General features: G+C 39.8%; 5 protein-coding genes across 9 annotated transcripts; 2 read left to right on the forward strand and 3 right to left on the reverse strand.

The window, feature by feature from the left end:
- Nucleotides 1-5,659: 5,659 nt before the first annotated feature.
- On the reverse strand, nt 5,660-8,124 carry LOC133706784 (uncharacterized). Its single transcript, XM_062132325.1, has 2 exons — nt 6,114-8,124; nt 5,660-5,790 (listed from the first exon to the last, which is right to left on the reverse strand). The coding sequence occupies exons 1-2, from the start codon at nt 7,192-7,194 to the stop codon at nt 5,753-5,755; spliced, it is 1,119 nt and encodes a 372-aa protein (XP_061988309.1). The 5' UTR covers nt 7,195-8,124; the 3' UTR covers nt 5,660-5,752.
- A 159-nt stretch (nt 8,125-8,283) lies between these two features.
- LOC133706785 (glutathione S-transferase T1-like) lies at nt 8,284-11,004 on the reverse strand. Its single transcript, XM_062132326.1, has 7 exons — nt 10,847-11,004; nt 10,629-10,702; nt 10,255-10,315; nt 10,108-10,161; nt 9,936-10,015; nt 9,531-9,736; nt 8,284-8,655 (listed from the first exon to the last, which is right to left on the reverse strand). Exons 1-7 carry the CDS (start codon nt 10,909-10,911, stop codon nt 8,446-8,448), a joined length of 750 nt encoding a protein of 249 aa, XP_061988310.1. The 5' UTR covers nt 10,912-11,004; the 3' UTR covers nt 8,284-8,445.
- Nucleotides 11,005-12,412: 1,408 nt separating this feature from the next.
- On the forward strand, nt 12,413-17,606 carry LOC133706795 (multiple C2 domain and transmembrane region protein 7). Of its 5 annotated transcripts, none has more exons than XM_062132339.1 (3): nt 12,413-12,699; nt 13,401-13,570; nt 14,355-17,605. In XM_062132339.1, the coding sequence occupies exon 3, from the start codon at nt 14,398-14,400 to the stop codon at nt 17,419-17,421; it is 3,024 nt and encodes a 1,007-aa protein (XP_061988323.1). In that variant the 5' UTR covers nt 12,413-12,699; nt 13,401-13,570; nt 14,355-14,397; the 3' UTR covers nt 17,422-17,605. The 5 variants fall into 5 exon arrangements, with proteins under 5 accessions (XP_061988323.1, XP_061988328.1, XP_061988324.1 ...); XM_062132344.1 differs by having other exon boundaries at nt 13,412-13,570; XM_062132343.1 differs by lacking the exon at nt 12,413-12,699 and adding an exon at nt 12,891-13,321.
- Nucleotides 17,607-17,879: 273 nt separating this feature from the next.
- LOC133741852 (xyloglucan-specific galacturonosyltransferase 1-like) lies at nt 17,880-19,806 on the forward strand. The gene has a single exon (XM_062169571.1). The coding sequence runs from the start codon at nt 17,968-17,970 to the stop codon at nt 19,708-19,710; it is 1,743 nt and encodes a 580-aa protein (XP_062025555.1). The 5' UTR covers nt 17,880-17,967; the 3' UTR covers nt 19,711-19,806.
- A 3,597-nt stretch (nt 19,807-23,403) lies between these two features.
- On the reverse strand, nt 23,404-25,337 carry LOC133745994 (probable phospholipid hydroperoxide glutathione peroxidase). Its single transcript, XM_062174149.1, has 6 exons — nt 25,080-25,337; nt 24,535-24,611; nt 24,196-24,257; nt 23,984-24,102; nt 23,717-23,884; nt 23,404-23,607 (listed from the first exon to the last, which is right to left on the reverse strand). The coding sequence occupies exons 1-6, from the start codon at nt 25,302-25,304 to the stop codon at nt 23,575-23,577; spliced, it is 684 nt and encodes a 227-aa protein (XP_062030133.1). The 5' UTR covers nt 25,305-25,337; the 3' UTR covers nt 23,404-23,574.
- Nucleotides 25,338-27,317: the final 1,980 nt, after the last annotated feature.

The raw sequence follows: 27,317 nt of genomic DNA on the forward strand, positions 1-27,317 counted from the left end.
AAATAGTAAAACTAATCACTTGTGAGTTAAACTTGTAAAATCAACTAAAATAGTACTGTTTTGTGCATGCATTTGTTAACAAATGGCTCAATGCTGCAGGTGATCATAGTTTCATTTTCAACTTGGCTTGCCTGGTTCTCAGCAGGGAAGTTCCATGGCTATCCGCATTCTTAGATACCATCTTCAATTGACAGTTTTGAGCTTGCTCTTCAGTTTGGGATCTCGATTATGGTCATTGCTTGCCCTTGTGCTTTAGGCCTAGCAACTCCTACTGCCGTTAAGTTATGGTTGGTACTGGGGTTGGTGCATCTTAAGGTATACTGATCAAAGGCGGACATGCATTAGAGAGTACACATACATGCATTAGAGAGTACACATAAGGTTGGCAAGTCATATATATTCATCCAACACATCCCTACTAGCCATAAAAATTTCTCTCTACTCCTTAGTCATTAAAATTAGAGGACCAAGTTTCCCCAATTTTCACACGATGGCTGAATTTTGTTTGGCTGTAGAATATCATGGCAGCCATTATGTGATGAAGCTACTTCATTGTCTTTAAAGACAGCTTAGCATTCGTAATTCTCTTGATCTGTAATTGTAGGTGAACTGCATTGTGTTTGACAAGACGGGGACTCTCACAGTTGGGAAGCCAGTCGTTGTCAGCACCAAAATCTTTAACAAAATGCTACCTCGATCAAAAATTCTATGAACTTGTTGCTGCAAGTGAGGTAGGGAAAAGTTGCTACACATTAATTGGAATTTATAGTATTTGGAATTAAGATCAAGTATAATGAAACATGATCTTCATTCAAAACTGATTGTAATGTCAATGTATTAGGTAAACAGTGAGCACCCACTAGCCAAAGCTATTGTGGAATATGCCAAGAAAATCAGAGAAGATGAAGAGAATTCTACCTGGCCAGAAGCACAAAACTTCACATCGATTTTGAATAATATTTTATTCCGGCCACCGGCCACAAATACATTTTGAATACTTAAGGAAGCGAAAATCAGACAAATGATTACTAAAAGAAAGAACATCAGTTTACGTTACGTGGGTTTTGCCTCCTCGACCCTTATAATAAAATCATCTATGTCTCTTGGCGGGTAGCGTAATAGATTTTCGTATAGAGGTATATTTGGGAAGAGTTCTTCTCGGAAGGCAATTGCCGCGCACTGAGGATCACAATTGATGTGCATCATCTCTTCCTTAAATCTTGGCTAGATATTCAAACAATGCCCAACCAATGACTCAGAAATTCTCAATGTAATCTTATATAAGAAAATTATAAGAACTACACTTGCATAATTAATCAAACCAACATCTGGACATTTCTCAATTTGGCAAACCAAATTCCACCTCAAATTAAACCCAATTCTTCTCAGAAACCCAAAATTGCCTGAAAAGAAAAAAAAATTTAAAAAAATGGCTCAAATTGGGAATCAAAAAATGCACCATAGCATACAGATTGTGGAACCCATTAACCAAAGTAGAAGTCTTGGTGAACATCTGCTGAAATATAGATGTAAGAAACAATACTATCTACTGACCTTTTCGATCTTATGTTTTGAGCCAAGCCACCATTTTAATACCCAGTCTTGATGAAATCATGTTTCAGATTGACATTCAGTATTTTTAACGTCTGAAATCAAAACGCTGTGCACTCAAATCAGAAGTTGATTATAGAATTTCAAGAACATCATATCTCTAGCCTGACAATAATAACAGTAAAAAAGGATCTGCCATTATGGCTTAACAGAAGTTGATGACAGGAACTCAAGCACATCTCTAGCATCACTTACCACACATGAGAAAACCCAGCAAAATATGCATCAAACAAATTGAGAACGACCCAAATCTACATCCAATTAGACAAAAAACAAACATGAGCCCTAAATGAAGAACCCATCAGAACTCCTAAAAGGTTTATGCGTTGAAGTGGGAGTGGTGCAGTGGCCGAGGAAATCTCTCTCTCCCCAACTCTCTTTCTGAGGAGCAAAGACGCAAAGCCACGCTAAAACTAATCGCAGGAGAAGCATACAGCTGGCTATCAGGGCCACAGGAAACGAACACCTGTTTGGGGTACTCAGGTAAAAGACCAGCCAGAATGCAAGGCCATTGCACTCATCCATTTCATTTGTCATTTTCTGCTTTCAGTTTAGTGTAGTTATAATAATGTGCTTGGAATCCGGATAGCTGCAGGGGTCCTTTTTCCTTCCACTAGGCTTAGATTACCACCATGGATTGCAGGAGCTGCAATGGCCGCATCCTCCGTTAGTGTTCTATGTCGTTCTCTGTTGTTGAAGAACTACAAGAGACCAAAGAAGTTGGATATCCTTGAGATACATGAAGGGTTGAGTGAACATAGTGCTGCTTCAGTTATGTTTATTCATGTAGCAGTTGAGTTATACTAGTACGTCCTATAGCTAGGCAGCTAGTAGATCTATGAGGAAAGTGTATAAGGGTTATTTTTGTTAAGTATAACACGATTGAGAGACTTAATTGTCTTGTATCATTTACCTCAAAATAGAGGATTATATAGAAAGATTACATAATAAACTGTTGCTAATATAGATAGGAATTGCTAACTCCACTAATGATAATGCTAACTCCATGATGATAGTGCTAACTACACTAATGATAATGCTAACTCCACTATAGTCCACTTATGACAGACTTTGTTCTTCAAGTTGATATTAGCTCACTTAACACTCCCCCTCAAGTTGGGGAATAGATGTCTCGCATTCCCAACTTGTCTAGTGAGCTGTGGAACACTTTTCCAGAAATAGCTTTGGTAAGAATATCTGCAAGTTGATCTTCAGTAGGTACATGTGGCATGTTGATGATTCCCGACTCCAACTTCTCTTTGATGAAATGTCGATCAACTTCAACATGTTTTGTTCTATCATGCTGAACTGGATTGTGTGCTATATCAATGGCTGCTTTATTGTCACAGTACAAATTCATAGCATACTTGGGTTTGAATCCCAAGTCTTTCATTAAATTACGAAGCCATAACATTTCGCATACTCCATGAGCCATTCCTCTATACTCTGCTTCTGCACTAGATCTAGCAACCACTTTTTGCTTCTTGCTTCTCCATGTGACCAGGTTACCTCCCACAAAAGTAAAATAACCTGAAGTAGATCTTCTATCAGTGATAGAACCAGCCCAATCTGCATCTGTGTATCCAGCTATGTCTGTATGGTTGTTCTTGGAGAACATGATCCCTTTACCGGGATTTGTCTTCAAATACCTCAGAATTCTATGTACTGCTTCCATGTGATCTTCACTTGGTGCATGCATGAATTGGCTTACAACACTTACAGCATATGCAATATCAGGTCGGGTGTGTGAGAGATAAATGAGCTTGCCTACTAACCTTTGATATCTCTCTTTGTTAGTAGGCACTTGATCTGGATATTCTGCTAATTTGTGATTTTGCTCCATCGGTGTATCTGCTGGTCTACATGCTAGTAAACCGGTCTCTTTGAGTAAGTCAACCACATACTTCCTTTGAGATAGGGTAATGCATTCTTTTGATCTAGCGACCTCAATTCCCAAGAAGTATTTCAGTCCTCCAAGATCTTTCATCTCAAAAGCAGATGATAAATGCGCTTCCAGTTTCTTGACTTCTTCTGGGTCATTTCCTGTCACAATCATATCATCAACATAAATGATAAGTGCAGTAAGTTTATCTTTCTTGCGCTTTAGAAATAGTGTATGATCAGAGTTGCTTTGTTTGTAACCAAACTGTTTCATAGATTGGCTGAATCTTCCAAACCATGCCCTGGGGGATTGTTTTAGTCCATAAAGGGACTTTTTCAACTTGCACACCATTCCTGCTTGTGAAGGTAGAGAATAGCCAGGAGGTAGATCCATGTAGACTTCTTCCTTCAAGTCTCCATGTAGGAAGGCATTCTTTACATCAAACTGCTTCAGAGGCCAATCTAGGTTAGCTGCTAATGACATTAGTACTCGAACAGTATTCATCTTGGCCACTGGTGCAAAAGTCTCCTGATAGTCAATACCATATGTCTGAGTATACCCTTTGGCAACCAACCTGGCTTTATATCTATCCAATGTACCATCAGCTGCGTACTTCAATGTATAGATCCATCTGCACCCTACTATTCTTTTCCCTGCGGGTTTTGGCACTAGTTCCCATGTGTGACTTTTTTGCAATGCTTTCATTTCATCTTCCATAGCTTTAGTCCACTTAGGATCTGCTAGAGCATCCTGCACTTTATTTGGAATGACAATAGCAGATAAATGAAACACAAAAGACGCATATGACTTGGATAATCTATGGGATGACATGTAATTGCTTATGGGATATTTGGCCTTGGCTTTAGGATCTGGTTCATATTGAGCCTTTGGTTGACCTCTATTTTTCCGAAATGGCAATTGGTACATGCTGGTGGTGTTACTTGGTCCTATTTCAGGGGAATGTTCAACATTTGTATTATCATGGGATTGAAAGGCAGGGTCAGTAATTACCTCTGGATCATCCTGAAGGGGCATGGGAGTTGATGTAGTAGTAGAAGGGGGGAGGGTGTCGTCTGTGTCTGCAGCTTCTGATACTGGTGAGTGATTGTTACTCTCATTTATCACAGAATCTGGTGAATCTGCGCCTGCAGTTGGTAATTTGTCACGATGTACTTGATTGTCCACTATTCCAATGGACAAAATATATCAGAAGACTGCTCTTCTACATCATGATTCTCCCCCTGAAGAGGAGTCTTCGGGGCAAAATAGAGCTCATGTTCACAGAATGTGACATCCATAGTAACATATGTCCGTTTAGTGCTTGGATCAAAGCATCGATATCCCTTTTGAGTAGAAGCATAACCGATGAAGACACATTTTGTCGCAGATGCATCCAATTTGGTTCTTTGAATGCGAGGAACATGAACATAGGCCACACAACCAAAGAGTTTAGGAGGAAGAGCATGGGTGGGTGGTAAAGGTAAATGTTTAGAAAGGGCTTGGATAGGTGTTTTTGGAGGTGAACTATCTTCTCCAATAGAAGTTTGGAGAGCTTGTGTGGGAAGTCGATTTATGAGGTATGCAGTAGTAAGGATAGCATCACCCCAGAAATATTCCGGCATATGAGCTCCAAGCAACATGGATCGGGCAACCTCAAGAATGTGGCGATTCTTGCGTTCCGCCACACCATTCTGCTGAGGTGTATGAGGACAGGTGGTCTGATGTATGATGCCATGGGTGTTGAGATATTGACGAAAGATATGTGTGACATATTCTCCACCATTATCTGAGCGAAAAACTTTAATGGGAGTTTGAAATTGGGTATGGATCATGGCATGAAAAGATTGAAACACAGAGAACACATCACTTTTATGTCGCATTAAGTAGATCCAGCTCATTCGGGTGCAATCATCAACAAGGAGAAGAAACCATTTCATACCAGAGGGGGTTGCTGGACATGGCCCCCAAACATCAGAGTGAACCAAATCAAAAGGTGCAATACTTCTATTATAACTCAAAGGATAGTTCACACGGTGACTCTTGCCTAAAATACAAGTATCACATTTAAAGTCTGATGCTTTATGATGCTTAAACAATGAAGGTAGTAGAGTTTGAAGATAACCAAAAGATGGATGTCCCAATCTTTTATGCCACAACCAGATCTCCGCTTCGGTAGACGAATGCCTTTGAACTTGATTCACCTCACTTACACGACGATTACCAGCAGATGTCATTTCCATGTAGTACAATCCCCCCTTCTCAATACCACTCCCAATGATTTCCCCTGTTAGGATGTCCTGAAATATACAACACCATGGGTAAAGAATCACACAACAATATAACTGTTTAGTTATCTGTTTGACAGATAAAAGGTTATGTGATAATGATGGCACATGTAAAACAGTATCAAGTGTAATAGAATCTGTCAAAATGACAGATCCAGCACTAGTAATAGGATAGGAAACACCATTTGCATTGGTTACGCCAGATCGGTGAACTGGGGTCAAATTTTGAAGGTTCCTAGAGTCATTAGTCATATGGTCTGTTGCGCCTGAATCAATTATCCACATATCTTTCCAATTAAAGTCAGAAATACTAGATAGAGAGGAACTCAGTGTACCTGAATTAGTCATGAAAGCGAAGGCAGGGCCACTAGTGCAATTACCTTCAGTTGGTTCTTCCGGAGCTGATGAGGCAATCTGAAGGGCCGCCTTAGGTTTACCTTTGGGCCGATATCCTTTTGCCTCTTTCGCTTGGATTTCCTTACGACGGGCAACATGCTCCTCCCACCATTCGGGATAACCTTTCAATTGAAAACAATTATCCACAGTATGTTTCTGAGATTTACAATGAGTGCATTTCATAGGTCCTGGAGTGGGAACTTTCCAAGAGGTTGCAGATGGTGAAGACTGAGAATTCCGAACATGTGGTGGCCGGTATTGAGTGTGCATGGCAGATCCTTCAACAATTTGTTCAGACATCATTTTTTGAAGTCTGTTATGTTCAGCACTGACTTGAGAATAAGTCTCTTCAATAGAGGGTAGTGGCTTTGTGTTCAGAATTCTACTTCTCACACCATCGAGGTGTGGATCAAGACCTGCCAAGAAGAAGTAGACACGGTGCTTACTAACCCTTTCTGCCATGTAAGCAATAGACTCTGCATCCTTGAGCCGGAGAGGATCCAAAATGTCAAGCTCCTGCCATATTTTCTTCATATTGCTGTAATAGCCATGAAGAGGAGCTCCATTCTGTTTAGTGGAAACAGAAGCAATTTGCAGCTCATAGTTTCTTGTATCATCTTGAGCTACTGAAAAAGTAGTTTTGACAGCATTCCAAATTTCTTTAGCTGTCTCCAAGCTTTCATAATTTCCTCTGACATCCTTGTGCATGGAGTTGAGGAGCCATGCTTGAACAAGACTGTCTTCTTCAACCCAAATTTCATAACCCTCCTCATCTTCTTCTTCAGATGGTGCTGTTTTCTTGCCGGTGAGATAGCCAAGTTTACCTCGGCCGGTGATGTTCAACTTGGCATGTTTAGACCAAGAAATAAAATTGGTGCTATCCAATTTTTCTGGAGCAATAGGGCCATGATCATTAGATGAAGATCGCCCTTTATATTGAGAAGATGCTTCAAGATTGGGTGCTGATGTGTGGGATGAATTAGCGGGCACCGAATCAGCGGACACTTCATTGAGAACCATGGTTCAATAATAGAAGAGAAATCTGATAAAAGGAAGAATAAAGTAAAGAAGAAAGGAGAAAGGAAAAGTAAAGAAGTGGACGTGGGTTGTAGTGGTGGGTGGAGAGAAAAAAGAAAAAACTTGTAGTGGGATTTAGTGAAAGGAAACAGAGGCATGCACACAGGCGTGCAATCTGAAAAATAAAAGCTTTTTTTTTTTTTTTTTCTTTTCTTCGTCTCTCACAGGCGTGCAATTGCAGCAGAACCCAGAGGTTATATGGTGAGTATGCAACAAAGTCCTTTTCAGAAATTGAAGAAGACCCTGCTGTCGTCTGGGCTCCTCAGGTCGGAGTGGAAAACGCCGGTGGTTCGGGTGCGCCAAAGTGCAGTTGATCAAGCTGATAACGTTTGGACACGGGTCCGATGGAAGTCCGGCGGCGTCTGGTGGAGGTCGTCGGTTCTGGTACTGGGCAGCAGTCGATCCTTGGCTTAGGCAAGTTATCGATCTACGGGTGATGCCCAGAGACAAGCAACAAAGGATGCCGGCAGACTTGCAGGCCTAGATGTACAGGTATGGTTTTGAATCTGGTATTGGTATTGTGTATATGTTTTCTGGTTACTGAGTAAGATGAAGAACAGAGTTCTTCTCTTGGTATTTCTGGCAGCGGAATATGGGTATAGGTCTCAAGAGCAAAAATGCTCTGATACCATGTTAAGTATAACACGATTGAGAGACTTAATTGTCTTGTATCATTTACCTCAAAATAGAGGATTATATAGAAAGATTACATAATAAACTGTTGCTAATATAGATAGGAATTGCTAACTCCACTAATGATAATGCTAACTCCATGATGATAGTGCTAACTACACTAATGATAATGCTAACTCCACTATAGTCCACTTATGACAGACTTTGTTCTTCAAGTTGATATTAGCTCACTTAACAATTTTGCTGCCCATGTATACTTGTATAGTATCACAATCTGATAATGAATGGAATTTCGCTTGCGGGAAGATTTATGAAACAGGCCATTACTGCAGCAGCATACATCCTAGCAAGAGTGAACAAGAACTAGAATGGTGCATCTCAACTCTCCTTAAGTAACAATTTATGAAAGTGCTGAAGCCCATGTACTAACTTGATAGTAAAGCAAGGCAGTAAATATTAGACATTCACGCATACAGTGACATACACAGTCGAAGGCAAGGCTCAAGCTTCCACATGAAAAGCCTATTATTCTTAAGAGTTTTATGATACATATAAGGATTCTCACATCTTTGAAGGCAAACCCAATCTTTTGCTCGAATTAGTGGTGTTTCCTCCCATCGACCGCTGCTCTTGAAATCTCGTTTTGGCTCTGTAGAGGACTTGATGTACTTCTTCAAAGTGAGGTCTTGTCGCATTTTTTGTATTCTCAATCCACTCTAGAACTTTCTTGTGCGGGCCAAGTATCCGACTGCGGTCGTTCCCGTCCAAAAGCTACATGCAATAAGTTGCATCATAAGATCATATGATGTATCTTCCACAAATAGAGACAGTTGTTCTAATTTATAAAGGTTTCATACAACAAAACACTGGAACAAGAGATACCCTTCCACAATCAAAGTAGACTTCACAAGAAATATATAGAGGCACTTAGATATCTTCAGGTAGAAAGACATAGCTTCTGGCTGATATAATATATAATCCCATGACGGATAAAGTAAAGTGGAGAGTCCTTTAGAATTTGTATGTTGAATGTTTTCACATTAAGACTGATGTTTTCCAGGTACTTCTAGATCATCATATGAATCTCGTTTGCATGATCAGTTTAGTTCAGTAAGCTCACATTCTTCCCTTAATATCGGGAAATACCATTTTTGTTGAACATGGGAAATACCAATTACCAAGGAACAAACTAGAGACTATGATAGACAACAACAATATACTTTTAGCTTATGCAAAAGAACTAATATACAGGGAGTGCAACTCAACAAATTTTCTGAATAATGGGTGAGTTGGAAAACAGAGCAGCTTTCAAATTAACAATACAACAAAGGCGAAAGGAAGGTGCCTACCATCCCTCCACAATAATTAACCTACCAAGAAACCTGTTTCTCACTCTTTAGATAAAACAACATGTAAACAGAAGAGCCAAAAAAAAACCTTCATTTGCCAAACTAAGAACTGCTGTCATAGAATCTTAAAGATCTATATTTTCTCTCAAAATAACTTATATTTTAGTTATTTCATCAGTAGATGTGTTCACTGTACTTTGCAGTGATGTCCTTCCCAATCCCAACCTCCTAAATTTTCAATGAACCTAACATTCCACTGTAAAGTAACATTAAAAGCATAGAGTTAATATTATATACCTCAAGTTGCATAATTTCACAAACCAGGCTGAGATCTGCTATGGATGGTTGAAAGCCACCCAACAAGAACTTTCCATTCCCTTTGAGCCAAATAGACTCAATTTTTGACAAAGAGGAGGACAGAAGTTTCTCAGCTTCAGCAGCTGCTTGTGGATTCAATGGAAGTCCAAACACAGGTGCAAGTACGGTATTTAGAACATATGTCACTGAAAAAAAAAAGAAAAAAAAAAGAAAAATTAATATAACAAAGGAAATCTACTTCAAGTACATTACCACTCAAAATGCAATAAGAGTCATTGCAACAAAGAATAACCAGAAATCGTCATTGGTGCAACAAAACGTAAGCATATGAAAATTCAATAACCATTGCAACAACACAAGGAAGAGCTCGGTGTAAGTTAATACTTGCACCACGGCGTAAGTTAGAGTGGTGCCAATCCAACACTGAGTTGATTTTAGCTCTCCTGAAAAGATCAGCAGGATACCTAACAGCAAAAAAAGAAAAAGTTAGGTAGTTGTATACAGTCTCCAAGCAAGCACGTTATCATTGACTGCACCAAAGCATAACACGACTTACCAGTGATCTGCTACTCCAGGAAACGCACAAGCAAGATAGACAAGAATTGCATGACTGCCAAGACAAAATGAACAAACAAATACATTGAATAGAGATGACCTAACAAAACTATCAAACTCCACAGGACAAAAGGCACATTCAAATTACCTTTCAAACAGATTAAACCTCCCATCAGCGATAGCCGGAACTTGTCCCATAGGGTTTATTTCTACAGTTACATCAGAAACAAAAACCGTAAGTCATTGTTCACACATTACCCCACCCAGCCAAGCGTCTAGTCCTTTGTTTTCGTTCCAACTTCAGCATATGATCACAGCCATTTTAACTTATCGACTCTTCTCGTGTCACTCACTTGCGTTCCTACATGCATATCCATTTCTCCGAATTCGCAACTACTTACAAAAACGATAATTCTTGCAACCAATTTTTTATAACTAAATGAATTTTCAGCTAACTTTAACTCAGCTCTGCCAACAGTAACACCCCAATTCAATATAAACTTCAAAAAAAAATAGGCTTACTTTTGAAATCAGGTGACTTTTGCTGGCTTTTGGCTAGGTTGATTTGCACCTCCTCGAATTCTATACCATTGACCCTATTACACAACCATAAAAAAAAAAAGAATCCAAACTTAGACCAAAAACCACAACCCAGATTCAAATTACAGCACAAGGTGAAAACTTCATCAATATAACCACAGTAACAGCAACAAAGCGGTAAAATTTAATCGAAAATTTACTTGCAGAAGATCAAAATTGCACGCGAAGGTTGTGACATCCTATCCACGTATACTTTGAGCTTCATTTTCTCTTCTTCTTCGTTTTCAGCTCTGCTCAAGCTTCTGGCTTTTTTGCTACCCCCGTCTTATCGGGTTTTATACATTCTCGCAGCATTTCGGGTTCGGGGCTGGATCTTTTCGGGTAGAGCCGGCCCGAGTTATTTTGTCCTAACGACGTCGTTACGTCCGAGAATTTCACCCGCCATTCCTAGAGTTTGACTGGCCAGTAATAAAGATGGAACTGACTATAAACGGTACGGTTGACACGTGGATTCGTCGTGGCCGATGAAAACATCAGCTGCGGTTGATGATATCTCATCTGATGAGCATTAATAATTTCAGGAGCAGTGTTCACGATACGCAGGCACGGCATGGAAGTCTGAGCTCTATCTCTATTTATTTTTATATTTTTTCTCTGAGCGCCTCCGTTATATATATATTTTAGCGGTTTCGTACATATAGTTACAGAGGCGCTCAGACAGAAACAAATATAAAAATAACGGTAAAATTATAATAACATGAATTTTTATCATCATAACGAAAAGAAAAATTGCATTTTTTTGAGTTACGAGACTATCTCTTTTTTTTTTTTTCTGAAAAAGATGAGACTATCTCTTAATATGCTTTAATAATCAGAATGTCTAGAGTGTGGACTGGATGGTAGAATTTGAAGACAAAATTGTTTTGTGTCATATGAGTAGGTTATTTTTAGTACGTATCACATGAGTTGTGGTCCTTAAAAACCAAAAACCAAAAACAAAAAAAATCAATTGCATGCCCAGAAATGAGAATGACACTCCCCAGAGGAACTCATGGGGTTCACATTTCCCTATTTGGTTATGGAAATGAAAATTGTAACCATGAATATTTGAGTAATTATATGTTTTTTTTCCTTTTTTTAATTATTGTGTTTTGTTTGGAAAGTAATTTAATTCACGTGTTTAGACAATTGTATTTTCGGTTTTCATTTTGTGTTTCTGTCAGTATGCAATTTTAATTCCTTTACTTTAAAGTTTGAATCTTGCAATTTCGGTTCATACGTAACGATAATTGCAATTAATATGATAATTTTTTTTCTATATTTTCACATAAAACGTAACTTCAGATTTAGATTCCTTTCTCCGAGATGAGATAGATGTATGAGTATAGTGAAATAGTAAAACTAATCACTTGTGAGTTAAACTTGTGAAATCAACTAAAATTGTAGTATGACCAAACTGCAATTCTATGGAGAATTTTCACATGGTTTTTACTTCACAGCTTTGTGTACAAGGAATTTGTCAGTCATTAATCATATGCTACTCACATGGATGTAGCAGACGTACGATATGGGTTGTATTCAACGGATTCTGCAAGTCATCCTCATAAAAAGAGGAGTTATGATTTCCATGAAGTAACACCGGTTTGGTCATGAAGTGTGCCATTACTTCTATTTCAAATATAAGATAAATAGACATTACAAGGAACCGTTTTTTGGACTCCCCAGCTACCAGTACTCTTACTCAATTAATAAGAGAATCCAAACTCGGAAAAGCGACAGAAAGAGTTAGTCAGATTTCTGAGAAAGACAGAGAAAGAGAGAAACTGATGAAAGACCCACAGTTTCTTGTCTCATAACTCTCACTCTCTTTGGCTGCATTGTCATCTTCAGTCCCCACTCATCGTTCTGTGTGCCTTGTTGTACCAGACCCTTCTCTCTCTCTCTCTCTCTCTCTCTCTCTCTCTCTCTCTCTCTCTCTCTCAGAGAGCTCCTCAGTCTGGCCTTTGATCATCTTGGAAATGGTGGAAGTCTGAAGCTTTAAGCTTTGAACAAGGTAAAGAGCTCTTGAAATTTTCACTTCCCAGCTCTTTTTGTATGTAAGCAGTTCACTGTGGCTATTGTTTATGATGATTTCTATCTTTTGCTCCTCTTAGTTTTGAATTTGGTTCATAAACTCTTAAGGCCTTTGAGATTGAGAGCTTGAGAGACTTGAGTTTGTTGTATTAAGTCAGAAATGCTTACCTGCATTTTCAATTTTAGGCTCTTTAGTTGCAGATTTCACTGTTTTGTTTTTGTGTTGAAACTGAGGACTTAGACTGGTCTGCTCAGATTTTCATGTTCTTTTTCTTTTCTTTTTTGTTTTCCTACTCTAATTTTAGCTTTTGCAATCTGTTTGGTGAAGCATGCAAATCACTTTTTTTTTTAAATTAAAATTATATTTTCAAGGCTGTATTATTGTACTGCACTGTCTGGAGCTCTGGATCACCAAACAGATCTCACAAAATCCAAGTTCCAAAGGCTAACTTTTGTATTTTGAAACTTTTAGGTGGTGTGAATATTCAGTGAAGAAGCTCATGTGTTCTAAGCGAGCTTTTAGGATCTCACTTTTTTATATTTAATTTGTGTTTAAGATCCTTGTACCGGGTGGTGTTATTGCACATGCTCTGTGCTACAAAGTTGGTGACTTATTTGCTTTCCCAATCTAATCCTTACAATTTCTTCAAGGACTTTAATTGTAGTCTCACTCACTTTTAGTGCTTTTCAAGTTAATTCTGGCCAAAAAAGGAGTTTTGCAAGTCTTCTTCACTTCAAGTAATTAGAAGAAAAGCAGCACTCTAAGATGAGCAGAAAAAGTTAAAAGGAGATCTTCTACACTCTGTTAGGGGGTTAATTTTTTTATTGCCGCAGATTCTGCTCTTGAAAAGGTGTGCTTTATATTTTGACTCTATGTTTTGGCCTTTTCTTTCTTCATTTTACTTGGATCAACAGAAAGCAAAAAAAAAAAAAAAAAAATAGATGCATTGGGCGACACTGTTATTGATCGATCAATCACTATCTGGGTGTTAAAGGTTAAATTTTTCTGCTTATGGTTGTTGTTCAGTAATCCCAGTTGTTGTTGGTGGTTTCTCTCTCTCTGTTTTTTTTTTTTTTTTTTCGGGTTTGTGTGGTTCTTTACTTTCTTGACTCGGCTAACCTTCCATGCCATCATATGGATTAAGTTCAGGTGTTTCTTCTCTCGCAGATTTGAGCAGAAGTTGAATATTCAATTTGTTGATAACTTGAATGTTTAGATGTTGAAGGTGTTTAACACGGTAACTAGTACTTATTCAGATCCACCTTACATCACTTTCTCTCTTTCCCAGTATTATTGCTGATTTTTTAGACTCACAAGTAATGTCCTATCCTTTGCTTATGTAAAATTAAAACCATGCAAAATTTAACACTTTCATCAGATGTTGTGTATGCTACTCTGTGAAATTTCTAGATGCATTACAGTATTAGTACAGTCCATCCTATTGTGATCTCTCTTCAAATTTCATTTTTTCACTTAAAAGGGTTACTTCTTTGGTTAATTACCTGAATGTTTTGATTTGACGTGCCCTGTTCTATCATTTTTTCAGCTTAAATTATTAATCTCTGTGCTACATCTCAGTGCTTGGAGTTATACATACATCAGCATCTGATGTTAAATTTTTCCCTATTCTGCAGGTACCTTTAGTTATTTTCCATTTCATCAGTGTTATATGCTACTATGAACAACCTCAAGCTAGGGGTGGATGTGGTTAGTGCCCACAATCTTTTGCCTAAAGATGGGCAAGGTTCATCCAATGCATTTGTGGAGCTGTACTTCGATGGCCAGAGGTTCCGCAGCACTATAAAAGAAAAGGATCTCAGCCCTGTTTGGAACGAAAGCTTCTACTTCAACATTTCTGATCCTTCAAACCTCCACTATCTTACTCTCGAGGCCTATGTCTACAACGATGTCAAAGCTACTCACTCCAGGTCCTTTCTTGGAAAGATCAGCCTCACTGGAAATTCATTTGTCCCCTATTCTGATGCTGTTGTCTTGCATTACCCTTTGGTAAAGCGTGGCATCTTCTCACGTGTAAGAGGAGAGCTCGGCTTGAAGGTTTATGTTACTGATGACCCAACAATTAAGTCCTCCATGCCATTGCCTGCTTCTGAATCCCTTACTGATCAGGATCCAGGCCTTGCACAGACCCAAGGAGTTTCGACTCCTGGCAAGAGCTCATTTCGGAGTGAGAAATCTCAGGCAAGACACACCTTTCACCATCTGCCGAATCCAGGTCAAGAGAGCCAACATCAGCATCATGCTTCTGCTGCACCAGATACTCATTATGTACCCAAGTATGAAGCTGATCAAATGAAATCTGAACCGCAGCCTGCAAAGCTGGTTCGCATGTACTCTGCTTCAGCATCACAACCTGTTGACTATGCACTTAAAGAGACTAGCCCTTACCTTGGAGGTGGGCGAGTTGTTGGTGGACGTGTTATTCACGGAGACAAGACTGCAAGCACCTATGATCTAGTTGAAAGGATGTACTTTCTCTATGTAAGGGTTGTTAAAGCTCGCGAGCTTCCTGCCATGGATGTTACTGGAAGTCTAGATCCTTATGTTGAAGCTAGAATTGGAAACTACAAAGGGATTACAAAACACTATGAGAAGCAACAAAATCCAGTATGGAATCAAGTTTTCGCTTTTTCAAAGGACCGCATGCAAGCATCTGTGTTAGAAGTTGTGGTTAAAGACAAGGACCTGCTTAAAGATGACTTTGTGGGAATTGTGAGGTTCGACGTCAATGAGGTTCCATTAAGAGTTCCACCTGACAGTCCTCTAGCTCCAGAGTGGTACCGACTTCAGGACAAAAAAGGCGAAAAGATTGAGGGGGAGTTGATGCTTGCAGTCTGGATTGGCACTCAAGCAGATGAGGCTTTTTCTGATGCATGGCACTCTGATGCTGCTACACCTGTTGATAGCTCACCAGCTGCATCCACAGTGATTCGCTCAAAGGTGTATCATGCACCAAGGTTGTGGTATGTTCGTGTGAATGTTATAGAGGCACAAGACCTGTTTGCATCAGAGAAGAATCGTTTCCCAGATGCATATGTCAAGGTACAGATTGGAAACCAGGTTATGAAGACAAGAACACTTCAGGCTCGGAATCTAAACCCACTTTGGAATGAAGACCTTTTATTTGTGGCTTCGGAACCCTTTGAAGATCATCTGGTCATTTCAGTTGAGGACCGTGTTGGTCCTGGCAAGGATGAAATCCTTGGGAGGGTCATACTACCTCTAAACTCTGTAGATAGGCGTGCCGATGATCGTATGATCCATTCCAGATGGTTTAATCTCAAAAAGCCAGTTGCTGTGGATGTGGATCAGTTGAAAGAAGATAAGTTCTCAAGCCGCATTCATCTTCGAGTTTGTCTTGATGGAGGATACCATGTTCTTGATGAGTCGACTCATTATAGTAGTGACTTACGCCCCACGGCAAAGCAGCTCTGGAGGCCATCCGTTGGGGTTTTAGAGCTCGGAATCTTGAATGCCGTGGGGCTGCACCCGATGAAAACAAGAGATGGAAGGGGCACTTCAGATACCTACTGTGTAGCAAAATATGGCCATAAATGGGTCAGGACACGAACCCTTGTTGACAACCTGTGTCCAAAGTACAATGAGCAGTACACCTGGGAGGTGTTTGATCCTTCTACAGTTCTTACGGTAGGTGTATTTGACAACAGCCAGCTTGGGGATAAGGATTCCAATGGTCACAAAGACTTGAAGATTGGAAAGGTTCGTATTCGTATCTCAACACTTGAAGCAGGCCGCATTTACACACACTCATATCCGCTGCTGGTTCTTCACCCAACTGGTGTTAAGAAGATGGGAGAGTTGCATTTGGCTATTCGGTTCTCATGCACATCTTTTGTAAACATGCTTTACACATACTCAAAACCACTGCTACCAAAGATGCACTACGTAAGGCCCTTCAATGTAATGCAGCTTGACATGCTACGTCACCAGGCTGTCAACATAGTTGCAGCAAGGCTAGGCCGAGCTGAGCCACCACTTAGGAAGGAGGTGGTGGAATACATGTCTGATGTGGACTCACATCTTTGGAGCATGAGACGGAGCAAAGCGAATTTCTTCAGGCTTATGACGGTTTTCTCTGGAGTATTTGCTATAGGCAAATGGTTTACTGATATTTGCATGTGGAAGAATCCCATAACCACTGTGCTTGTCCATGTTCTCTTCCTTATGCTTGTTTGCTTTCCAGAACTGATTCTACCCACAGCTTTTCTTTACATGTTTCTGATCGGGGTATGGAACTTCAGATACCGGCCTAGATATCCTCCTCACATGAACACAAAAATATCACAAGCTGACCTTGTACACCCTGATGAGCTAGACGAGGAGTTCGACACATTTCCAACTAGCAGGAATCCTGAGCTGGTGAGAATGAGGTATGATCGCCTGAGGAGTGTGGCTGGTAGAATTCAGACTGTGGTTGGTGATGTAGCAACTCAGGGAGAGCGGCTTCAGGCACTGTTGAGCTGGCGTGATCCGCGAGCTACAGCACTCTTTGTCACATTATGCCTCATAGCTGCCTTGGTAATGTATGTGACACCATTCCAGGTGGTGGCAGCATTGGCAGGGTTCTTTATGATGAGGCATCCACGATTTCGACATAGGATGCCCTCAGCACCAATCAACTTCTTCCGCAGGCTGCCTGCTAGGACTGATAGTATGTTGTAAGTTAGATTTTTAATGTTTATGGCTTCTGGGATCTTAAGTCCCGAACTATGAGTCTGATCCATGTTGACTTTGCTCTCCTTATCTGACTCTTTTAGTACTAAACCATGAATCATTTTTATCTGCAGGCTGCTGCTTCTTTTTTTATTTTTGTTTGTTGACACCATATTTTCCTATTGTTCATATAAGCATATCTGTCATTATCATATTGTCAAATTTTTCATGCAAAAATTGCAAAGAAGTCAAATACAAAGCTCGATTATTATTTTTTTTTTGCAAAGTCAAATACAAAAAATTATGACTATTGATGATACTTTGTTCATGTAACCTACCAAGACGATAGCCATAAACTTTTATTTATTTGCTAAGACAGCCTTGAGAATATGTATAGTTTTATTCTATGCATTACATTTCAACGTGCTGGCCAAATCCAGATTTTACTTTCAGTACGTGCCTCCATGTTTAAGATAATTGCTGGGCAGAACGCAACTTCCCCAATAAGAACCAAGAGAGGAATGTGGAAACAGCAAGCCAGCATTCCTTCCCAAAATGGCAGTTCCCTTGTCGAAAAGAAATTCCAAACACTTGAAGAAAGAAGCCCCGAAAAGGGAGCCTTGTTTCTGTTTCTCACCATGTTTCTGTTTCATTGCTCTATTCAAGTTTCTATATAGACTTCCTGCAGCATTTTTCTTGCTTTTTCTTATCTACCTCTGGTCTTCCTCCACCATCATTATTTCCGGCAACATTGTTCATGTCTGTGTCTCGTCGCGGAAGCTCAACAATCATTACTGCCTATCTGCTGGTAGTACCAGACCCAATTTTGAACTCCCAAATCTCAGTAATGCTACACTTTACCTCCACATTCCTGACCCGAGTTCAAACCTCTCTATCTCGATATCGCCTCCTTTGTTCCAAAAAAACAGTCCCATTAGTCCTCCACCTCCTAAAGTCAGTAGTGAGATTGTGATCAGAGAGACTGTTCAAGTTGTCCATGATGAGTCTGATCCAGTGAAGAATGGAGCCAACAAAGAACGAGAAGAAGAGATTGCAAATGCAAAGAAGGAAGTCGAAGAGCAGCTAAGAATGCACAGATCATGGATATCAAATAAGAAGCATGAAGGGTGTGAAGGAAGAGGAGTCTATGTGTATGACTTGCCATCCAAGTTTAACAAGGACTTGTTGGATCAATGCAGAGACATGGTTCCATGGATGGATTTCTGCAAGTACTTCGGGAATGAGGCGTTGGGTGAACCGATTCCCAAACTTGGAGAGGGGTGGTACCACACTCATCAGTACTCATTGGAGCCCATATTCCACCAAAGGATCTTGAAGCATCCTTGCAGGGTTTACAGTGAAAATGAAGCGAAGCTTTTCTATGTTCCATTTTATGGCGGTTTGGACATTCTGAGATGGCATTTCAAGAATGTGTCCAATGATGTCAAGGACACTTTGAGCTTGGAGCTCATAACATGGCTTGATAAGCAAGACTCTTGGACTAAGAATTCAGGTAGAGATCATTTGCTGGTGTTGGGGAAGATCTCATGGGATTTTAGGCGAAAAGATGGTTCGTGGGGGACAAGATTGCTCGAAATTGATCAAATGCAAAATCCAATCAAGCTCTTGATCGAGAGACAACCATGGCAACCAAATGACATTGGAATCCCACATCCAACATTCTTCCACCCGAATTCAGACGAAGACATCATGGCATTGCAATGGAAGATCATTAGCTCATATAGAAAAAAGCTAGTGAGCTTTGCTGGTGCAGCAAGGCCTGGTGCAGCTGAAAGCATAAGGTCCATACTGATCAACCAGTGCAACACAGCCGAAAATGGGAAATGTCACTTTCTCAACTGTGGTTCAGGTGGTTGTGATCAGCCAGAAATGGTCACTGAGCTTTTCATGGAGTCTGAATTCTGCTTGCAGCCTCCAGGAGATAGCCCAACTCGAAAGTCCTTATTCGATTCCTTAATTTCAGGTTGTATTCCTGTGATTTTCGATCCTTTCACAGCTTACTATCAGTATCCATGGCATCTCCCAGAGGAACATGGAAAGTATTCTGTGTTTGTAGACCAAGAAGATGTGAGGGGAATGAAGGTGAATGTGGTGGAAATGCTTATGAAGATTTCTAAGGAAAAGAGGGATGATATGAGGAGGCACATTGTGTATGAGTTGTTGCCTGGTTTGGTTTATGGGGATTCAAATGCCAAGTTTGACAAGTTTCAGGATGCATTTTCGATTACAATGAGTAATCTGATGGAGAGGGTCACCAAATTGGATTTAGCTGTATAATATATGAGGATGATTCATGTAATTTTCTCTTTTATTTGTTTTATTTTTCATTTTCGATTACGTTCATATTGTTTCATATAACTTTTAAGGCAAGGCCTGTTTAGTCACACCTGTCTCGTCCTCTGTTTTTCGATCATTTGTATTTTCATTTTTTAAGTTACCATGAAGAGGAAATACATGAACAGAAGAGTTTCTTGGTTTCATTTTCCATTGAAACATGAAGAAGAAATAGATGCAAAAGACGAAGGTGAAAGAAGTACATGAAAAGAAGGCAAATCGGAAGTTGAAAACAAAAAAGATGGTTATCAATTGATAACGATTGAATTTTGGAATCTCGTCATTCTTTATGAAGAAATCTAGACATCTAACTTAAAATTAATTCATAATAAGTGAAGAGTCTCAAAGTCTTTTAAATTCTTTTACAACGTATCAATCTTTCAATATTAAATAACTCTGCCCATTGTTACACCTCTCCAATTACAACCACACAATTTGAGTCACATAGACAAAAAAAATTCTAAAATTTCATAAAATCCACTCATTATCATGAGTGTCTATAACTCTAGTCATCTAAAATATTTAACAGTAACTTCCTAAAAAAGTAGCACAGAGAAATTTTTCTATGCTCCCATCACACCATGTCAGTCGTGTGACGCCCAACCAAATTTTGACATGTGTCTGTTTTTTTTTTTTCAAATTAAAACATCTTAACTTAACACCGTTAAGTATTAGGACGAAAGAGATTGACATGCAGCTTGTTATCTCTTTTTGACTCACTATTCAAACTCATCAACTACAACAAACCCAGATTCAAACACCATGTTGTTCTATTTCAATCTTTTTCTTCTTCTTCTTCTTCCCCTTAAGTTTATATATCAGAAATTACCATCATTTCGAGACAAATTTCCACTAAAATTCTTAAATTAGAAAACCAAATACCTTTATGCGAAAGATTTCACATACCCTTGTTTTTCCTGACCTGGAAATTCGTCATTAGGGATCTGGCCATCTGAAGAGGAAATTTCACCAGACAAAAACTCTCACTTTCCAAAACAAAATCTACAAGTCTACATCAAAAACCCAATGGAGTTGGTTTAGTGGATGCATGCTAGGCTGCAAGTGGGGCGGACGCTGCAGGGCTTCTTCTGGTAAATTGGTAATAGGAGGTCCTTGGTACACCAGCTTGTGAAAAACATCCGTTGGGGAGGGGCCATACCCAAGTTGCTCCCAACCTAGGAGTGGCAGGTAACTCGGCCACCATTTTTGTAACAAAAAAAAAAATTGCATCAAAAGATTAGCACAAAACCCAATTACCCAACAGCCAAGAAAATATCCAGTTCACACCACATAGCCCCAAACATCACCGCTGACGTCACATTCCCTTCCCTATACCCCCAACCGTACCCATGACCCACACCCTGATGTAGCAATCTCAGCCGTCCATTGTCTTGATTCCCAAAAAACACAACTCCGTTCTCGCCCCTCCACGTGTGCGCTTCTACACCACTTATTATTTGGGGTTAATTTGAAATTGCTGTAACTTAAAAAAAAAAAAAACTACTTCTGCTGAGACGGTTTAGGTTCTACTTTTGCCTAAACCCTTTTTTTTTTAAGAATATCATGTCGATATATTAATACTCAGGCCAGAAAGAACCATTACATATCCTCCCTCTACCATCTCTGGGTAGATAAAGAGTTTGTGGTGAAAACCACAGCGATACATAGATTAGGTCCGATCATTTGACGGTACCCATGCTCACTTATTAAAAGCCTAGAAACTATGTTACAATGACAAGTAAATAGGCTTAGTTCAAAAGAAAAAACTAAATCTTTTCCTTGCCCTTAACACTAGGGCTAGGAGGTTTTCCAGGGCAAAGCATGCTAAGCACCTCGTCAGTTGCAATCTTCTTACCCTTTGAAGAGTTCTTGTTTTTCGAGCCCAAAGGCCGGCCTCTTTTCTTCTTTGATTCCACTTTGACGAGCTGCAGAGACTCCTTAGGGAGTGATCCTTCCTTAGGAACTAAGACACCCCCCGGGGCTGCAATGAGACCCAGTGATTTAGCAGAGAATTTGGTGTGGAATTCTGGAACTTTCAGTTTCTTAGGCAGCTTAGCGGAGCTAGCAGCAGTCTCACCATCATGAAACAGAAATTTCAGTTTCTTTGGGGACGTATATGGTGATGCAGGCCTATTTCTTTTCACAGTGGATGGTTCCACGTCCACAGGAACTAGGGCTAGGGCATTTCCTTCCGCAGCAGGCCTTAGGTTTTCACTACGCACAACAATAGGCTTGCGATGCTTGTTTATAGCAGAAGTGCCAAATAGGTTACGCACTACTGGAGGCAGTAGCGGTGTTTGCAGGCCTTGAAAGCGGAACGATCCATTCTGGAAACGAAGATCAGACAAACCTGGAAAATGGGATGTGAGCGACTTCCCTGATGTCTCCGATCGGGTAGTGGTGTTATGCATAGCTTGGGCATCAACAGTAGGGCAAACGTTCTGTTCATGACACAGGAGTTGGCAATCTTTGCATATTCCATGCAAATTTTCATAAAAAAAGGTAATCTCTTTCACCACTCCAGGGATGATCTTGAGAGTCCGTTTCAAGAAGAAAGGATGGAAAATAGCATGAGCTACATGAACCCTAATTTGATTCTTATTGTTATACAGTCTTTGATCAAAATCCAAATACTTACTCGCAACAGAAGCAATATTCATGATAATCGTTTTCTCTTCTAGGGCTGGAGGGATACCTGTGATTTTGACCCAAAAAAAGAGCAGATTCATTGGGATGACAAGAGGATCCTCCATGCCATCATAATGCTGTAGCAGAACCGGAGCTTTGTTAAAATACCACGGCCCTCCCCGTAAAACCTTATTTCGATCACGTTTCAGATCAAAGGAAAAAACAAAGCGGCCTTGAGTACTGTCGTGAACCTTGAAGGCTCCATCAATGATCCAGATGCGTCGGAAGTGACGCTGCAGATCCTGAGTGCCAAACTGTTTCTTTGTCATTGGTTTGGCTAGAAGGAAAGCCTGAGAGTTGGAACGCCTGTCCGAGCCGTTCAAGTGCGAGATGTCAACGACATCAGAGCCCGCTAGGGCGAGAGAGGCCGCGAAGCTTGCAGTAACTTCGTCAATGGACGTCATTGTGCAGTAAACAGAGGCCGTGAGGTGTACCGCCTTTAGGAGGAAGAATAGGGTTTGGGAGCGGCTAGAGTCGCATTAGATTCATGTATATCTCTTACTTATGGTATACTTTTGCCTAAACCCTTGGACTGACAGCAGCTTAAGTTTCTTCTAAAAATTGTTGTGGACCTTTAGGTTGCTTTTAAAAGCTGTCGTCAATTACCTATATTTTTCAATTACAGTGGCAATAGTTTACTCATGCTTTCATCAGTTTCATGTGATTCCCCACATGGTTTTGGGACTGACGCATCAGTCGGATCATTCATTGGACTGAGTTTCCATCTTGACTTGATAAGATTTTCAATTGTTATCTCCAATTGGCCGTTGTTGTTGTTACCACCGGCCACGGTTGCCTCGGAAAAGAGACTTGATAAAAGATATTAAACGCCAAGTTTTATTTAAATATGTTTCTGACTCCTGATCAATCACTCAACAATCGACAACAACTACGATTTGATTTGGAAACATTCGACACTACAATAGGCCTCAATCTGACAAACATGTATATATAAAGCTTGAATGCACATTCATTGTATTATACTGATAACACTGCATACGAGTGTACTGGTTCACAGAAACATAAACTTATAAGAACATGTCCAACAATACAAAGCGATTTATTCTCATTACAGTTGTTTATTCCTACTAAACTCTCCTTTATTCATAAGGAGCTGATTCATGCAACCCCCAACAGTTTCTTCACATCCTTCTGCAAACACAAACAAAGACCAACCACAATATTGTTAGTCAATCAGCAAAATCAAATTCACTTAAAAGTAGTACATTTAGGCACTGCAATGGAATGAAGTGTTCTGTACCTCGATGCTAAGAGGAGAAGTTGTTGGGGCATAACGGTCGACAACATTGCCTTCCTTGTCAACAAGGAATTTGGAGAAGTTCCACTTGATGCTGTCACCAAAGAGTCCACCTTTGCTCGACTTCAAGAACTTGTACAATGGAGCGGCTTTGTCACCATTCACATCCACCTAGAATGGGAAAAAAATATATATTACGTATGTCCATCACCACATATAGTTAATGACTTGATTCCATTTAACATCTGGAAAATGAAATCCCCCTCATACCTTGTCAAAGATGGGATACTCGGCCTTAAAGCGAGTGCAAGCAAACTCTACAATCTCGTCATTAGATCCTGGCTCCTGAGCTCCAAACTGATTGCAAGGGAATGCCAAAATCTCCAAACCTAAAGAGGCAATAGGTGCAAAATTTAGAGAGCATCCAAAAGAAAAGGGTTAAATTAATATTAGGCAAAAGAAGAAAGGACTCGAAGAAAAACCTTGAGTTTTGTATTTCTCATACAACTGAGCCAGCTCTGTGTAGTTTGAATTGGTCAAGCCACTGCATCAAAATTAGATTGCAAACTTTATAAGTAACGGAAGAGAACGACGACAAAAGCAGAGAAAGCTGATAGTTTTGAAAGAAGGGTCATCGCGACTAAAGACCTAGCTAGCTTGATACCCCTACAGTGTACTCCTCAACAAATTACCAAGAGCAATATGTTGACTACATAGATTTAAGTGCCAACTTAGTTGTAACAGAGCAGAGTTTAAGCAATTGGAGAATTCTTACAAACAGCAAAGGGAGAAAGTAAGCAAAAAGACAAGGCATGGTGTACCATTGTGATGCGACATTGACAATCAAAAGGGCCTTTCCTTTGTAGGAGCTGAGATCAACATCATTGCCCTTGGCATCCTGAAATAGAAGAACAAATTATATTTTTGAACTCCCAATTATAAAGATGGAAGAGGATCTGCACAACCTACTAGCCCACTAGCAATATATCAAATTTCGAAAGAAACCCCTCTACTAGCTGATTGCTAATGTAAAATCAGAGAAGCGTTTTAGCTCCATAATTCCTTAATTAATTTTTTAAAAAAAAACTACAGCTTGCTCTGGAGAATTTGACTCTTAATACAAATGAGAAAGCCAAAGATAAAAAGAATATTTATATTTAACTGATGAAATCAATTTTGTCGTTTCTTCGGTTTCAAGAAAGCACAAGGTGATCAGAACAAACCAACTTTCCCCATTTCCACAAGTCGCAAAAAGAACCAATCCCAACAGTTTATGATCATCAAACACAGATTCAGAAACCCAATAGCAAACACCAACGTATTTGATTTTCTAAACAACATGAAAATTGTTCATAAAAGAACCCACCTTGACAGTGAAGTCGTGGACAGATTTGGTGGTGGACTGGCTAGCCATTGTGCGATTGGATCGAAAAGACGGAAATGGGGTCGAAGACTCTGCCTTGATCGAGGGGGAACGCGAAGAACGCAAAAGGGTATGGTTGGAATCGGCCGAGAAGTGCTTGGGCAAAAGGAGAGAAGCAGCGACGGTGAGATTTCTTCGGAAGAGAAAACGAGTAGAATAACAGAGCATTTGAGATGCCCAGAACACAGAAACGGCTTCACATTTATAGGGTGGAACCAGAAAGGTCAACTATTTCTAGGTGACAAATTTTTGGGCTGTCGACGTGGAGGGTCTGTGGGCGTCCACGTAGGTGGCGTAGAAGCGCGCACGTGGAGGCGCGAGCACGGAGTTTTGTTTATTGGGAATGAGGACAATGGACGGCTGAGATTGCTGCGTCAGGGGGTTGGTCATGGGTATTCTATGGTGTGTGAAATGGTGATGGTTGGGGGTATAGGGAGGGGAATGTGACGTCAGCGGTGATGTTGGGGCTATGTGGTGTGAACCGGATATTTTGCTTGGCTGTAGGATAATTGGGTTTTGTGCTTATCTTTTGATGCAAAATTTTGGTTTGTCTTCCCTCCTATGGTTGGAGACTTGAAGATTTTGTTTTGGAAAGTGAGAGTTTTTGCCCTGTCACCAAGATTATGCTACCATTTTCAGAAGTTACTGTTAAATACCTTTGATGACTAGAGTTATAAATCCTCACCATAATGAGCGGATTTTATGAAATTTTGAAAAAGTTTTTTATTTATGCGACTCAAATTGTGTTGTCGTAATTGGAGAGGTGTAAGAATGATTTTTTGGCAATGGAATGAGTAAGGTTATTCAATATTGAAATATTTATATATTACAAAAGAATGACGAGATTCGAAAATTAAATCACTCTCAATTGATAACCGTCGTTTTTGTTTCCATATTATGCATTCTTCCTTATATGTTCTTTCCCCTTAGTCTTTTGCATCTTTTTTTTCTTTCATCTTTGTGGAAACTGGAAAAACTCTCTCCCTTGGTGGTATCATTAAGCAACTCAGCTCATCAAGGTGTTCTCACACTGAGCACTGTAAAAGACAGCATGTTCAACAAAGAAGCAAGGAGGAAGGAGCAAGGAATATTGACCAAGTCAGAAGCCTCTTGAGATAACATCGACCGAGAGATTGAGAGAAAAAGAGTCTCAATTAAGTGAGAGAGAGTATACCTCTTGAGAGTATATCAAGGGAGAGAGTTTTACCACTTTGATGAAGTTTAGTCACTATTGTGAGATTGTTTTTGTAATCCCATCATTTTACATAGTGGAAGAAAGAAGTACTGCTACCCCAAGAATGTAGGCACATTTGCTGAACCTCGTCAAATATTGTGTCTTCTTTTGTTTATCTGTTACTATTTCTGCAAATCACACGAGGCGCGGGACTACTTAAATTTTGAGATAACCAATTATCCATCAACATTGTTTTAAGGCGATCCTTCTTTCCCAACACTGAATTGTGAAAAAAAAAAAAAACAGTAAAAATAACGCAAGCAATCTTCTTAGTCAAGATAGAAACTCAGTCCATGAATGATCTGAAATGTGAAGCAAGCAGTAAAAATAACACGAACAAAACAGAAATTCCCATTGTCTAAAAAGATCGGAAAAGAAAATAGAAACAGATCGAAACAGAAATACTGGAGGAATATAAAGCTCAGTCTTTAAACTACTTCCATATGACCTATATCTTTATGAATACAGAAGGATACGATTTCTTCTCTGGGATATGATTTTCTTCACATTTGAGGAGAATCAACTACAATCTTCTCCGCCACTAATCCTTGCCTTCTCAACATAGTCACAAACTTGAAGACATCTTGTGTTCTAAAATACCCTCTCATCTTAAGTAGCTTGATCCTTGGCATTGTGAGCTCAACTAGTTTACCTAAGACGTCTTCTGGTAGCTTCTCCTACAAAGTGGAAGATCAAAGTTTAGATTTGCAGTTTATCCATATATGTTAGTATATCATGTATTGGCATATATCATGTGTATTGGCATTCCTCACTTTAACAAAATATCTCTACCCATTAAGCCTAAGAGTTAGAAGCTCAAGTATGCAGGCCAAGACCATAATTGCTATGTTTAATTACAATTGTTGCAATTGTGGTTGTCTTCCTGTCGAAGACCCACTTGAAGACTTGAAGATCAGTTTGCTGTCTTGCTTCCCCATCTTAGCTTG

Source organism: Rosa rugosa, chromosome 4 (genome assembly GCF_958449725.1).
Source record: "Rosa rugosa chromosome 4, drRosRugo1.1, whole genome shotgun sequence".
NCBI lineage: Eukaryota > Viridiplantae > Streptophyta > Magnoliopsida > Rosales > Rosaceae > Rosa > Rosa rugosa.

Coding starts and splice junctions, on each gene's coding strand:
- LOC133706784 (XM_062132325.1), bottom strand. CDS start 7,194: ATGGTTCTCAATGAAGTGTCCGCTGATTCGGTGCCCGCTAATTCATCC. Junction 5,791..6,113: donor CGCTTTCATGACTAATTCAG/GTACACTGAGTT, acceptor TGTATATTTCAG/GACATCCTAACAGGGGAAAT.
- LOC133706785 (XM_062132326.1), bottom strand. CDS start 10,911: ATGAAGCTCAAAGTATACGTGGATAGGATGTCACAACCTTCGCGTGCA. Junction 10,703..10,846: donor GCAATTTTGATCTTCTGCAA/GTAAATTTTCGA, acceptor GTTGTGTAATAG/GGTCAATGGTATAGAATTCG. Junction 10,316..10,628: donor AAAGTCACCTGATTTCAAAA/GTAAGCCTATTT, acceptor ATGTAACTGTAG/AAATAAACCCTATGGGACAA.
- LOC133706795 (XM_062132339.1), top strand. CDS start 14,398: ATGAACAACCTCAAGCTAGGGGTGGATGTGGTTAGTGCCCACAATCTT.
- LOC133741852 (XM_062169571.1), top strand. CDS start 17,968: ATGGCAGTTCCCTTGTCGAAAAGAAATTCCAAACACTTGAAGAAAGAA.
- LOC133745994 (XM_062174149.1), bottom strand. CDS start 25,304: ATGCTCTGTTATTCTACTCGTTTTCTCTTCCGAAGAAATCTCACCGTC. Junction 24,103..24,195: donor TGAGAAATACAAAACTCAAG/GTTTTTCTTCGA, acceptor TTGCCTCTTTAG/GTTTGGAGATTTTGGCATTC. Junction 23,885..23,983: donor AGTATCCCATCTTTGACAAG/GTATGAGGGGGA, acceptor TTCCCATTCTAG/GTGGATGTGAATGGTGACAA.